The sequence below is a fragment of the Lissotriton helveticus genome (assembly GCF_964261635.1).
Source record: "Lissotriton helveticus chromosome 1_1 unlocalized genomic scaffold, aLisHel1.1 SUPER_1_unloc_6, whole genome shotgun sequence".
NCBI classification, from domain to species: Eukaryota; Metazoa; Chordata; class Amphibia; order Caudata; family Salamandridae; genus Lissotriton; species Lissotriton helveticus.
In genome coordinates this window covers 4,517,869-4,531,393 of record NW_027611703.1, presented here as the reverse complement: position 1 = coordinate 4,531,393, position 13,525 = coordinate 4,517,869, and the positions used below count along the sequence as shown (strand labels likewise).

The window sequence follows — 13,525 nt, the reverse complement described above, 5'->3', positions numbered from 1 at the left end:
AATCATAGACTGCATGTCCCTGCACTGCCCCTCCTTTACAGATGACAGAATCATAGACTGCATGTCCCTGCACAGCCCCTCCTACACAGATGCCAGAATCATAGACTGCATGTCCCTGCACAGCCCCTCCTTTACAGATGCCAGAATCATAGACTGCATGTCCCTGCACAGCCCCTCCTACACAGATGCCAGAATCATAGACTGCATGTCCCTGCACAGCCCCTCCTTTACAGATGACAGAATCACAGACTGCATGTCCCTGCACAGCCCCTCCTTTACAGATGCCAGAATCTCAGACTGCATGTCCCTGCACAGCCCCTCCTTTACTATGACGGGATCACAGACTGCATATCCCTGCACAGCCCCTCCTTTACAGATGACAGAATCACAGACTGCATGTCCCTGCACAGCCCCTCCTTTACAGATGACAGAATCATAGACTGCATGTCCCTGCACAGCCCCTCCTACACAGATGCCAGAATCATAGACTGCATGTCCCTGCACAGCCCCTCCTTTACAGATGCCAGAATCATAGACTGCATGTCCCTGCACAGCCCCTCCTTTACAGATGTCAGAATCATAGACTGCATGTCCCTGCACAGCCCCTCCTTTACAGATGTCAATGTCTTAGAATGCATGGCCCTCCACAACCCCTCTACAGAGATGACATAATCACAGACTGCATGTCCCTGCACAGCCCCTCCTTTACAGATGACAGAATCATAGACTGCATGTCCCTGCACAGCCCCTCCTTTACAGATGACAGAATCATAGACTGCATGTCCCTGCACAGCCCCTCCTTTACAGATGTCAATGTCTTAGAATGCATGGCCCTCCACAACCCCTCTACAGAGATGACATAATCACAGACTGCATGTCCCTGCATAGCCCCTCCTTTACAGATGTCCGTTTCATAGACTTTACATATTCTAAACATCCTCACTTTTAAAGGTGTTGGAGTAACAAACTGCCTAATCTCTCAGTTTCAGATATTGAATTTATAGACTCTAACCCCCCTGCACATCCCCAATGTTATAAATGTTGGAGTCACAGACTACGCATGCCCTGTGCATCCCCTATGCTAGAGATGCCAGAGTTAAGAATGTACGTGGCTTGCGTGCCGCTCTGTTACAGAACATACCCTGCACACCCCCTGAGTTAGAGATGTCACAGACTCTCTGTTACAGATGTTAGAGTCACAGACTGCATCTACCCTTCACATTACCTGTGTAACAGATTTCAGAGTCCATACACACACTCTCATACATACCTTCCACCTCCCCTTTGTTGCAGAAGTCAGAGTCACAGCATGTTCTACTGATCCGGAAAGTGAACACGGAGTTTTGGAAGTAAAGCTCTCTTCCACAGGCCGCTTCTTTGGAGGGATTCATACAGTCCTTGAACGCAGTTACAGCAACAAGATCTCCTGTTGGCACAAATACAAGTTTTGATTAAACAAAAAAAGATCTCAGTATGAGTTCCTGAGCAGATATGGTTACCTTTAAGGGGTCTGGGTGAAACAACCAAACCAAGAAAAAGTAAGGGTTTAATGTGTTCAAATAGCTTTTATTTCAGTGTTTATGCACCAAATATCCCTCCTCATTTTTTTTATGGGGTGTCACACTTTGCCCCTACCCCTGTGATGATTACTCCATTATTTCGCTAATTTTGAACTCAAATGCATGTATAACTTTGTCCACACTTCTAAACCACTTTCAATAGCTCACAGTAGATTTCCAACCCATCTTTTTATGCCAACTGTGCCACTCCATACAAAAGAAGCCGTTCTTATCCAAATCAGTACTGACCTGATACCCAAGAGAACAATCCAGCTTGAACTGCAAGTCAAGACACTCTCCAGAAGGGAACACAAGCACCACAACCCTGTTACACCATTATAAGGCCTCCTTAGTGAGGTGTAGCTGAGTTAGGGCATCTGGCACCACAAGCAAGGGACCCAGGTAGAAATGTATGCCAGCCTACATCTTTTACACAATCAGTTACTGCCATGTAGATACAACAGAAGAGCATTCTGAAGTTCACAGAGACACCTTACAACCAACCACTAAATGGCCAGAATCAGTTCTTAATTTGTGCTGGTGTTTTCTGGTGCTTTAAACCCAGACTTATTTCACAGTGGCACACATTTATGACAACTCTCGACATGGTGGCTCTGTTAGTCTATTTTTGAAAATACACCTAAGAAAAGTGTTTAATATAGGATTAATAAAATAATAATACCAAAGTGCTTGCTCAGGTCCTTCTTACAGCTTTGGTTCACCTGGTATAGTCATACATTCATGACAGTAATGGTATATAGACTCTTCACTCTATAATCCCCTCTTCCGTTGCCCTTTTACATTCCACTCGGTGCCAGAACACTCCATGGAGTAGTCATGTTCTCAAGAAATATCATTATTTATTCATTCATTGATTTATTCATTAACTCATGTAGGTGTGCCGTTGGTACAGGTATCTGGCAGTGCGGACAAGGACCACAGGTGGTGCAAGCTGCAGTGTCCTCCTAAGGACAGAGTTACAGATATGTGGCATGCGGCACTCACCAATTGTGGTATTCTCCACTCCTTTTTCGCAGTGAGTGACATCAGGAGGGCATTGCTTAAAGATACCTGAGCATTGGGTGGTGCCGCTAGCAAGACACTTCTCGCAAAGTAGGCAATCTGCAGGAAAAAGAAATGCAATCTAGAAATCCGAGCAATATCTGTAAAAAACAAGTATGGGGCTTTAGTGTTAGAGCGGGCCACATTCACACTTCACATGGAATTTTTTAGGAATAAGGAGAAGAGAAGAAAGTTCTGGTACTTAGTGGTACAAAATATAACAGAAAATAGGTAATGTATCAGAGAGTTCCAATTGTTTGGAGAGCAGAAAAATGAAGTAATATAAACACAAGGGTGCTAAAGAAGAGGCGAGAAAACACTGAGGCAGAAAGAAGATTATAACAGAATGAGACAGAAAGAGACCAATAAAAACACACAAATGGCAAGACTCAGGCACATAGAGACAGACGGAGCCTAATAGAAATAGATGACAACAAATGCAAAGATCTTGAGATAACTAAAGCATTGACACAAACACATTTGATGAGCTGTATTGTGTCAAAGAGAGAGAGAAATCAGAACAGCACCATTTTGACTAATATATTGTGTTTTTCTTCGTTCTGTGCTGGAGCAAAATTGATTTCAGTAGGTCTGGGAACAGGGGAAATAAACAACAGACTATGAACTTGAACAGTAGAATTCCCTCTAGACCTAAATTACTTTAAATACTGGCTAAAGATTTCTTAGAAATGGGGCATCATGAACATTGAATTACAAAAAAACATGTTTTTTTAAATTTCTCATTACGTATTTTATATTTAATTTTCTTCTTATATACTTTTTATATTCGTTACGCTTTGTGTTTATTATACTTTTCAGGCTTAGCAAGAAATGTTCCCAGATACAGAAGTATTTGTGGCTTCTGAATTAAAACATTATCCTATTCACATCTATATTTTGGAAATCACATGTGATGAAATTGTATTACAGTCATTCAGCAATTCCCCTACACTCAATCACACCTCTTTCACCTACCACTCATGTCTCTTACACTCACCACATTCATACTCTGCACCACCAGAACAACACTGCATGTACAGAAGAGAACCAGGTGATATGATCAACCCTGAATAGCTGTGCTGTGAGCTGGGATGCCACACTCTATCTCTTAGCCGACGCACGTTTCAATGGTACTATTGCTTTTTAAACACCTTCTTCAGGACTTGTTTTTATAATTGCTTAAAAACGGAGGGAAGGAGGGGAAAGATGATCTATTTGTGATGTTCTTGGGGTACTCTGGCAGTACAACTTATCTGTGCAGCTAGTGAAAAGGATAAACTCAAACTGCTAGTAATGAGGGAACCTTATTGGTGATATCTTGTGCTGTCACAGAGGTTGGTGTAATAGGTACAATTATCCTTTGCTATCTCTAATGATGAAGTTAGGTGGTTGCATCTATCAGTACTTGACTTGGAAGATCCTCTACAGAAGGCCTTAGTTGGTATGTATATGTTTCTTTGTTATTAAACAGGGATGAATGGTCCTCTGTCCTTATCTTTGCATGTCCTTCTTTGATAATAGACGCTACACCTTGACAGTCTATATAATCTTTCAAGAAGGTCGCACGCCCTTCACTTGTCAGCTCGCCATCCGCCATTGCTAAGCTTTATAGTGCAACGCCATCTCTGTAATGTGCCGCGTGGGTTTCGGACTGGAAGTGTACCCTTCCACTATAAGATTCTGTGCTTAGAGATAATTAAAAAATGTTGTTCATTAGAGCACTCATGGAAAGTTGGAAATGTTTGGAGAAATGGGCTTATTTACAAGCGCCTTGCGCCGCTTTTGCTTCATTTTTAACATGGAACAAGTTATGTACGTGTGGCACAAGGGGCTTGTAAATATACCCAAAAATATTTAGAGTGATGCATGTACAATGCAAAGGCTCCAGTAATATTTACAAACCCTCACACAGCCTGATTTCACAGCATTGCATGGATTGTTTCATAGAAATGTAAAGCAAGGCAGCTGCTTGCGCTATATTCTGTTACATTTCAACTTGGGTGTCGTTACATGATTGGAGCATGGGCTTTCCCATGAATTCTGTCATGGATTTTGCTGCATTTCCAGATTCTGTAAGAGTTCTGAACCTGGGAAAGTGATGAAATGCTACGCCTTGCCAAGCAATGGGGATTGAGGAGGAATATATTTATTTCTCTTTGTTATTCCCTCTTTTCATATGTGCTGCATTCTGCAGTATGCACAGAAAGAGGAAAACGCCCCTAAAGATCCTCCCTGCACCAAAAGAATCCTTCCAAGAATGCACTGTAAGTGTTTGTGCATTTCCTTCTGAGACACACTGAGGACACAAGAGAGCCCTGTAGTAAGAGGGTCTGGTGGCATGGCTGGTTCTGTTATTTCTCTGCTGCCAGCAGCCATCCTTCCTCTTACAATCAACTTTCAGGCAAAAATATTTTCGTGATCATCTAATGGTCACCATGACAACAGGTGCCCTGAAGATGATTGTGATCATTGTTCCAATGCACCTCTTGCATTGTATATAAAATTAACATGCATCCAGCACCAAGACACCTCCGGGTATATGTGCACTTTATGAATCACAGTAACTTTAACATTAAAGCAATCCAAAGGAGCTCGGTTTCTATGAGGTCATTAGATTGCATTTTCATAGGAAGGCTAGCAGGACAAGCCCCAAGGTACAGAACTCAAAACCATAGCAAGGTCCAGCCTGGCCGAACCAAAGCAGAACCTAAGGTACAGTTCAACACATCCTAAAGAATACAAGTTATTTCAATATTACCTATAGGCCCCTCCTAGAGTTTGTGGTTAGGGAGGGGGACCCTGGCATTTACAGGCTGTCTAAAACTGATATAAAGAATGAACAATAGAGGGGAAGACAGAAACAAGAGAAAAGGACAATGATATGATAGAAGATAAAGAAGGCCGGGGACATTTAAACTTACAGCAGATTTCTGGAGTGAAGTAAGCTCTGTCCTGATCATTACTCTCTTAATATCTATGTGCGCCTTTGTGTATACTCACAACAATCAAGACTGTACAAGTTTATGACCATCTTACCTCCATGTATCAGTACCTGGAGCATGACCACAGCTGCAAAGATGGCCCTCATGGTGCTAGCAGAGTAAGGAGTAGGGGATGGAGTCTCGAACCTGGATCACTTGCTGGGTCTTCTGCACATCTCATGCTCAGGGCGTGCCTTTTATACTCTCACAGAAGGGGTTGGGGCACAGAATTCCTGAAGTATGTTCACAGGATGTGGCCAAACTCGTTGTGTGTGACTGGGAGCACTTCTCTGGTTGCTGGCGTCATCCCTTGGAAATATACTGTAGGAAATGATGTACTGCAGATTTGTTGAGTAAATACCAAATTGTGCTGAGGCCATGATTATAAGTGCTGAGCTCAATTCCAATCCAACAATCATATATAAATACGAGTAGGAGTCATAATAATTTACTTACGGGTATTTACCACGTGGTGGAGTATTTTCTACGTCAATCAATCAATCAGTCAATCAGCATTTATAAAGCACAGCAAATCACCTGTAAGGGTCTTTAACTGCTGCATGGTAGTTGCTCAATTGAACAGTGATGTATTTTCTGAATTGCTGGAGTGACGGATTGGTCCTCAGGTGCATCAACTGTGTTTTTTGCAATTTTCACCCCGAGTGTGCTGGGGATGCTCAGACGTGAGTCCCAGGCTCTCCACACCACTGGAGTCAAGCTATCCAGGCTGAAAAAGGCTGATAGCCAGAAACCGGTCCTTGGATGCCTGATTCCGGTCTGGGAAAGACATGGCTTGGTAGTTCGGACTGGACTGTTCCCATGAGGCACAGGGTCAGAGCTGATTTGCATATAGCCAGTGTCTAACCCAGGGTGGTGTGGAGTGCAAAAAAACGATGGATTTAGGCACAGATCCTTGTACTGGGGTGAATGTATGACATTGTTCTACATTCTGTCCATCAACTGTGTTTTTTGCAATTTTCACCCCGAGTGTGCTGGGGATGCTCAGACGTGAGTCCCAGGCTCTCCACACCACTGGAGTCAAGCTATCCAGGCTGAAGAAGGCTGATAGCCAGAAACCGGTCCTTGGATGCTTGATTCCGGTCTGGGAAAGACATGGCTTGGTAGCTCGGACTGGACTGTTCCCATGAGGCACAGGGTCAGAGCTGATTTGCATATAGCCAGTGTCTAACCCAGGGTGGTGTGGAGTGCAAAAAAAACGATGTATTTAGGCCCAGATCCTTGTACTGGGGTGAATGTATGACATTGTTCTACATTCTGTCCATCAACTGTGTTTTTTGCAATTTTCACCCAGAGTGTGCTAGGAATGCTCAGACGTGAGTCCCAGGCTCTCCACACCACTGGAGTCAAGCTATCCAGGCTGAAGAAGGCTGATAGCCAGGAACCGGTCCTTGGATGCTTGATTCCGATCTGGGAAAGACATGGCTTGGTAGTTCGGACTGGACTGTTCCCATGAGGCACAGGGTCAGAGCTGATTTGCATATAGCCAGTGTCTAACCCAGGGTGGTGTGGAGTGCAAAAAAACGATGGATTTAGGCACAGATCCTTGTACTGGGGTGAATGTATGACATTGTTCTACATTCTGTCCATCAACTGTGTTTTTTGCAATTTTCACCCCGAGTGTGCTGGGGATGCTCAGACGTGAGTCCCAGGCTCTCCACACCACTGGAGTCAAGCTATCCAGGCTGAAGAAGGCTGATAGCCAGAAACCGGTCCTTGGATGCTTGATTCCGGTCTGGGAAAGACATGGCTTGGTAGTTCGGACTGGACTGTTCCCATGAGGCACAGGGTCAGAGCTGATTTGCATATAGCCAGTGTCTAACCCAGGGTGGTGTGGAGTGCAAAAAAACGATGTATTTAGGCCCAGATCCTTGTACTGGGGTGAATGTATGACATTGTTCTACATTCTGTCCATCAACTGTGTTTTTTGCAATTTTCACCCAGAGTGTGCTAGGAATGCTCAGACGTGAGTCCCAGGCTCTCCACACCACTGGAGTCAAGCTATCCAGGCTGAAGAAGGCTGATAGCCAGGAACCGGTCCTTGGATGCTTGATTCCGATCTGGGAAAGACATGGCTTGGTAGTTCGGACTGGACTGTTCCCATGAGGCACAGGGTCAGAGCTGATTTGCATATAGCCAGTGTCTAACCCAGGGTGGTGTGGAGTGCAAAAAAATGATGGATTTAGGCCCAGATCCTTGTACTGGGGTGAATGTATGACATTGTTCTACATTCTGTCCATCAACTGTGTTTTTTGCAATTTTCACCCCGAGTGTGCTGGGGATGCTCAGACGTGAGTCCCAGGCTCTCCACACCACTGGAGTCAAGCTATCCAGGCTGAAGAAGGCTGATAGCCAGAAACCGGTCCTTGGATGCTTGATTCCGGTCTGGGAAAGACATGGCTTGGTAGTTCGGACTGGACTGTTCCCATGAGGCACAGGGTCAGAGCTGATTTGCATATAGCCAGTGTCTAACCCAGGGTGGTGTGGAGTGCAAAAAAACGATGGATTTAGGCCCAGATCCTTGTACTGGGGTGAATGTATGACATTGTTCTACATTCTGTCCATCAACTGTGTTTTTTGCAATTTTCACCCGAGTGTGCTGGGGATGCTCAGACGTGAGTCCCAGGCTCTCCACACCACTGGAGTCAAGCTATCCAGGCTGATGAAGGCTGATAGCCAGAAATGTAAAAAGTTCAATCGGGTCGGGGACAATCGATATTTGCCCGGCGGTATTGCCTCTGTGACCCTCTAGTTATTTAAATCAATGAAGAGGCAGGCGCTGGAGACTGAAAAGCAGGAAACAAGGTTTTTTTATTCTCTCCGGAGGAGAACACAACGAAACGGACAGAAGGTATCGTTCTGAGGTGCTCTAACTGTATTTCTGAGGCCTGGCCTCTTATATCCACATTTATGACTTTATTGCAGATTACACATACATGTTTAAAGCTTTGATGTACGGAAAAAGACATTCTCGGAACTCCCCTTTGGGCCCGTTCCCACACACATTTACAGTTAAAGTCCCCACCCTAGTCACAACAGGTGATGAGCATCGCGCAGCTGGATAATCCGCCGATTCACGGAATGTGGGGAGTTTGATCGGATCTCATGGGGTGGGGGGCTTTGATCAACCCGGGGATTCTTTGATGGGGGAAGCTTTCTATTGTACGGGGAGGGGCAAGGATGGTATCGGCAGAGCTGGGTGTCGGCTTGGGAACGGGGAGGAAAAAACGGGCACACGGGGAAAAAGGGGGTTTGCATCTAAGGGCCGGAGATCATGAAAGGAAAGCAGGGAGGTGTCGCGCTGGGAACAGGATGAGGGCCTGGGGCAGAGCAGCGCCGAAGAGGGGTTTATGACTCAAGGCAGGTGCAAGCAGGGGGTGGTCAGCGTGCAGGCTTAGCGAAGGCAAAGGGCTATGTCAGGGGCCAGCGGCATGCAAAAGGGTTTGTTCTGATCGGGGCATCTTAAAATGGCGGGCGCGCACGACAAAAGTGTGGCATCAGGGAAGAGGCAAGATGGCGCAGATAATGTTCACCAAAACGCACTAATTTTCCACAGTCCTCCCTTTAACATATTCAAGACATCTTGCTGGTTCATTTTCTATTCGGTTCTACTGTGGTGAGTATGAGAAAGAAAACGGTAGGAACCCTAGATGGAAAAGAGTTGTAAACAATACATTTTGAGGTTTCTAGTTTTTTTTTGGAGGTGCACCTATTTGATAAAGCAGGAAAGTCATAGGAATGAAATACAAAAACGGCGAGCAGCAAGTACATATCATAACGTGAACTGGCAGGTTAATACATGTTTCAGATTCGGATTGGAGCAGGATCAATACAATGGCGGCTGGGAGAGAAATGAGGCGTAGCAAAACGGTGGTTGAGGATGTCGAATGTTCGAAGTTTTATGAGTTCTCATTGTTCTTTGTGGTCTTTCGTTGGCGCTGTTGAGCACCGGCGGTGGAGCTACAAGTCCAGCTCTGTTCTAAGTTCTGCGTTGCAGGGCACGACCCTTTCCTCGCGTTTCTGGTCGGAAAGGTCCTTTTCGCCCTGTGTCCTTTGAGGTGATTGTCAGAAAGTTCCGATGGAAGAAGAGCGTTCAAAACAGTCCATAGGGTAGGTCAGAGGAAAAAGGGGGATGGAGCAAGGCCAAATTGGGAACAAACTAGGGGAACGAGAGACTTCAAATGGGCGGGCGTGCGACGGAATTCAGAGAGCGGGGACTTGTCGACAGGCACTGGACGTCGAGCAGGGGCATCAGGTCGACCCTTTCTTTTCATGCTGTCGAAAACAGTGCCTCGTCCTGCAGCTCCTTTCAGTCGTGGTCTCGCCTTGGCTAATGTCGCAGGTGTCCCTTAGTCTGCAGTCGGGCCTCGTGCTCCCACATCCGGTCCTTCTCTCCTCCAACAGCAGTACCCTTAAACAAGTTTGAAAAGACAGTCTTTAGAAAATTTGCAGATGAAGATAATCAAAAAGTCTATTTCTCTCCCAGCTCCAGGCAAAGAATGAAAATGTCCGTTATATTTAATGTTCACAACTGGCATATGAATGACCGGTGGCGGACCTGTTGGATTTACTACGACTTTCCTTCATAATCATTTATTACAGGCATGACAGTTCATCTGATGGTAACCCACCTTCGGGAGACAAATCTGGCAAAGATATGCCGTTCTCTAGAGTTTCACATTTACAAAAGGGTACAGTGAGTCGTCAACATGGTACTACACAGGTATTTTGCTGAGAGACGAACAGGGCTAAACATTTCCTTTCTATCGGTGCATCCTGTTGTTCAACTACTGCGGGGTTCATTTTGATGATTTCTTTACCTTGGTCTAGTCTGTTAACCTTGTAAAACATCATTCTGGGTCCTACGTAACCTTTTACAGCCCGGTTACTTAACTAGGGAGGACAGGGGTTTTATGGGAAACAACCAGGGACATAGACAGGGGAGGTAACGGGGGTGATCGTTTTTCTGGTTTGGGTATTGCGACGATTCGGGGAGGGGAGGGTCGCGTATTCTGAGGTCCTTGTTTTATACTATAGGAGCCGTTGACATGTAGTTCCCTTATTTCGGGCCAGATTAGGGAACCTCTGTCGTCTTACCTGTCCTTTCCCTTACGGCCCAACCTGGGTTCATTGACTTCTAGCGGAAAAGGAGAGGTAATGACGCGGCCTCAGGGTGATTGTATTAAAGACAAGCGTTTGTGCAAATACTGACGGTATTTGAAGCCAATTAGGTGGTGTGCTAGGGGTGGCAATCTGTCAATTTCGGGGCTAACCACTCGGAAGAGTGGTAGTGCAAAAATAGAGAGAGAGAGAGAGAGAGAGAGAGAGAGAGAGAGTGAGAGAGAGAGAGAGAGAGAGAGAGAGAGAGAGAGAGAGAGAGAGAGAGAGAGAGAGAGAGAGAGAGAGAGAGAGAGAGAGAGAGAGAGAGAGAGAGTGCAACGGCAGGCTAAATAGTACACGTGCAACAGAGAGGGCGGCAGTGCATTCAAGAAAGGCTATTTAGTGCATTACACAGTAAAGGGTATTCACGAGTCCGCGTTAGAATCTTGTAATCATGCAGTTTGAGCATTAGACAGGGTAGAGGGGACGTGCTTTGAGAAAAGGAAAGAAGAAAAGGGAGGTACCATTTTGTCGCACTTTCTCGCATTCTCGGTCCTTTGACCAGTTGGGTCAACGCCTCAGTCACACACACACATTCCCTCACAGTTTCGCATCATACGTGACATGGGTTCATTCGTCCGGTCTGGTTTAAGGGTGATCACTTTTTATCAGGTTGTGCTAATTTTTCGGGTTTGTTCGATACGTGAGTAGTTTGCAGGCGTGCTTAGACACCACCCTGCGGCGCTAGTCCGTTTCGTGTATTTAGACATGGCAAGGTCTCAGATCTTCGCCACACCTTGGCTGTAATCTCTGATGTGACCTGCAGAGGAAGGAAAAAAAGGGGGGGGGTGGGGGAGACAGCATTCGCGCGCATTCAAATACATGGATTCATAAGTCCTTTACTTACCTCTTACTCGTCTTTCCTCCTTGGGGCAGGGTCCCCGGGGATATGGTTTTCGGAGTCGAGGGGGGGGTAGTGTGTTCATGTAGGGCGTGTGCGGGGAAACATAAAAAGGAAACCAGAGGTGCCTAGTGCGAGGTATCTAGTCAAAGGATATATCTCACTATCGGGATCCTTAAACCTCTTTCAACGCCGTGGCGTTCTAAAGTTCTTCGGTTCTTGGGTCCCTGCTACTTTGGAACGTTGTACTTTACAATATTTACATTATTTCATTTCACCCTCCTTTTACATTCCCTCATTTACACCATTCGTTTTACCCATCCTTGGAAGTCACGGTCTTCCTCTACGCGAGAGTTCATGAGTCAGTCGCGTACTTTTAAGGCGGAGTGTCGTGTTGTCGATCCGATCCGTCCTCCAGGGCTGGGCAACCATCTTCCTTTAACCTTAAAGAGAGAGCAGAGTAGGGTGCACAGAAAAAGAACTTTCCTACCCATCCCATATTGTTTTAAAATAAAGCATGCAATACCCGTCCATAGTTTCAAAGACTTTATTTTGCAAATTCATTTCAGCATATGGATTAGGAGGGTGTGGTCGTATTTGGTCGGTCGTGGCAATGGCTAAAGTGCGTACAGTGGGGGGTGTTGTTTGCAACAATAAAAACATCGGAAAGTTTTACTCATTCATTTGTAAGAGACTAAAACGTCTATTAATTGGCTGGGGGTTCGGGGGCATATATTTCATAATTCAGAAGCATAATCACAATAGTTGTAATCAGATTTCCTATATGCATACCGTACGTGTGCGTCGTAAATGGGGTTTACATCGGTTATAAAAATATAATACAGTGTACATTTGTAATCAACATTTGTAATGGGGATTCTTTCATACTGTTCGTCGAGTGAGCTCTCCTTGTCTTTTCTAGCCAAGTGTACAAAGGATCACAAAAATCTCAGAACATCAAGTTTATATTAGTGCGAAGGAACACCACGAGGTGTTCGTAAGTTCCGATTGATACCAGCGCCATTTTGGGCGGGGCCGGCACAGTCCGGAAGCAGCATCAGGGGGAAATGTTTCCATTACTGGCAGTTTGGACCAGAGTCCTTTTCGGCAGTTCTAGAATTCACGCTAACAGAAGGTGTGGCAATGTCATGTTTGTTTCGTTGGCGATCGAGGCAGCCGTCCCTTACCGGAAACCTGCAAAGGCCGAAGGCTCCGCCGGGGACCTTTGTATGATCTTCAAGGCTGCGGAGATGCTGTCGGAGATGGGGGCTCGTGCTCCATGGGACAAATGTTCGAGTTATACGGCTGGCCAAAGTTACTCTAGTGGCCGGGGCCCGCCTTCCAGCGGATCCAGACGCCATTTTGAGGCCCTACAGGGGCCACTCTCGTCGAGTTTGCAAGAATGGAAGAGACCCTTCGGAGTGAAAGGAAGAGGTCCCTGTTTTGTGAGAGCGGGACGTCCAGCTGGGGTGCAGCTGTGATGCCCCCACCTGGGGGGGGGCGAGGGAGACTCGTTCACATCGTCTCCTTCTCCCGGTGCACTCCATGCCGCTCCTTTTCATCGCCCCGCATGAAGGCCTCTCCACATCCGGTGTTCCCCAAGTGCCACCATTGTACGTTCGGTGCTGCGCAAATACTGGGGTGCCACCATTGTACGTTCGGTGCTGCGCAAGTACTGGGGTGCCACCATGGTGTGTCCGGTGCTGTGGAAGTATGGGCACCATCGCCTGACTGGGGGTGTTCGGCGTCGGGCTGGGGGCTGGGAAACCTCCTACCGGTGGAGGTGGGAGAGGCTCGTCCGCGTCGCCTCTCCCTCCCAGCCCAACTTGGACAAATTGTTGTGGAGGTACGTGCAGGACATCCCGCCGTCCAGGACTGCTACGGCTGTGACGGAAGAGAAAAGG

At 46.2% G+C, this 13,525-nt stretch overlaps 1 protein-coding gene across 1 annotated transcript in view; it reads right to left on the bottom strand.

The window, feature by feature from the left end:
- Nucleotides 1-5,768, bottom strand: part of LOC144806281 (phospholipase A2 inhibitor and Ly6/PLAUR domain-containing protein-like) — a 61,849-nt gene extending 56,081 nt beyond the window's left edge. The window contains exons 1-3 of the mRNA XM_078672671.1: nt 5,658-5,768; nt 2,565-2,681; nt 1,271-1,426 (exon numbers count right to left, since the gene is read on the bottom strand). Coding sequence (XP_078528797.1) covers nt 1,271-1,426; nt 2,565-2,681; nt 5,658-5,709 — 325 coding nt within the window. The 5' untranslated portion in view covers nt 5,710-5,768. The remainder of the gene's footprint in view (nt 1-1,270; nt 1,427-2,564; nt 2,682-5,657) is intronic.
- Nucleotides 5,769-13,525: the final 7,757 nt, after the last annotated feature.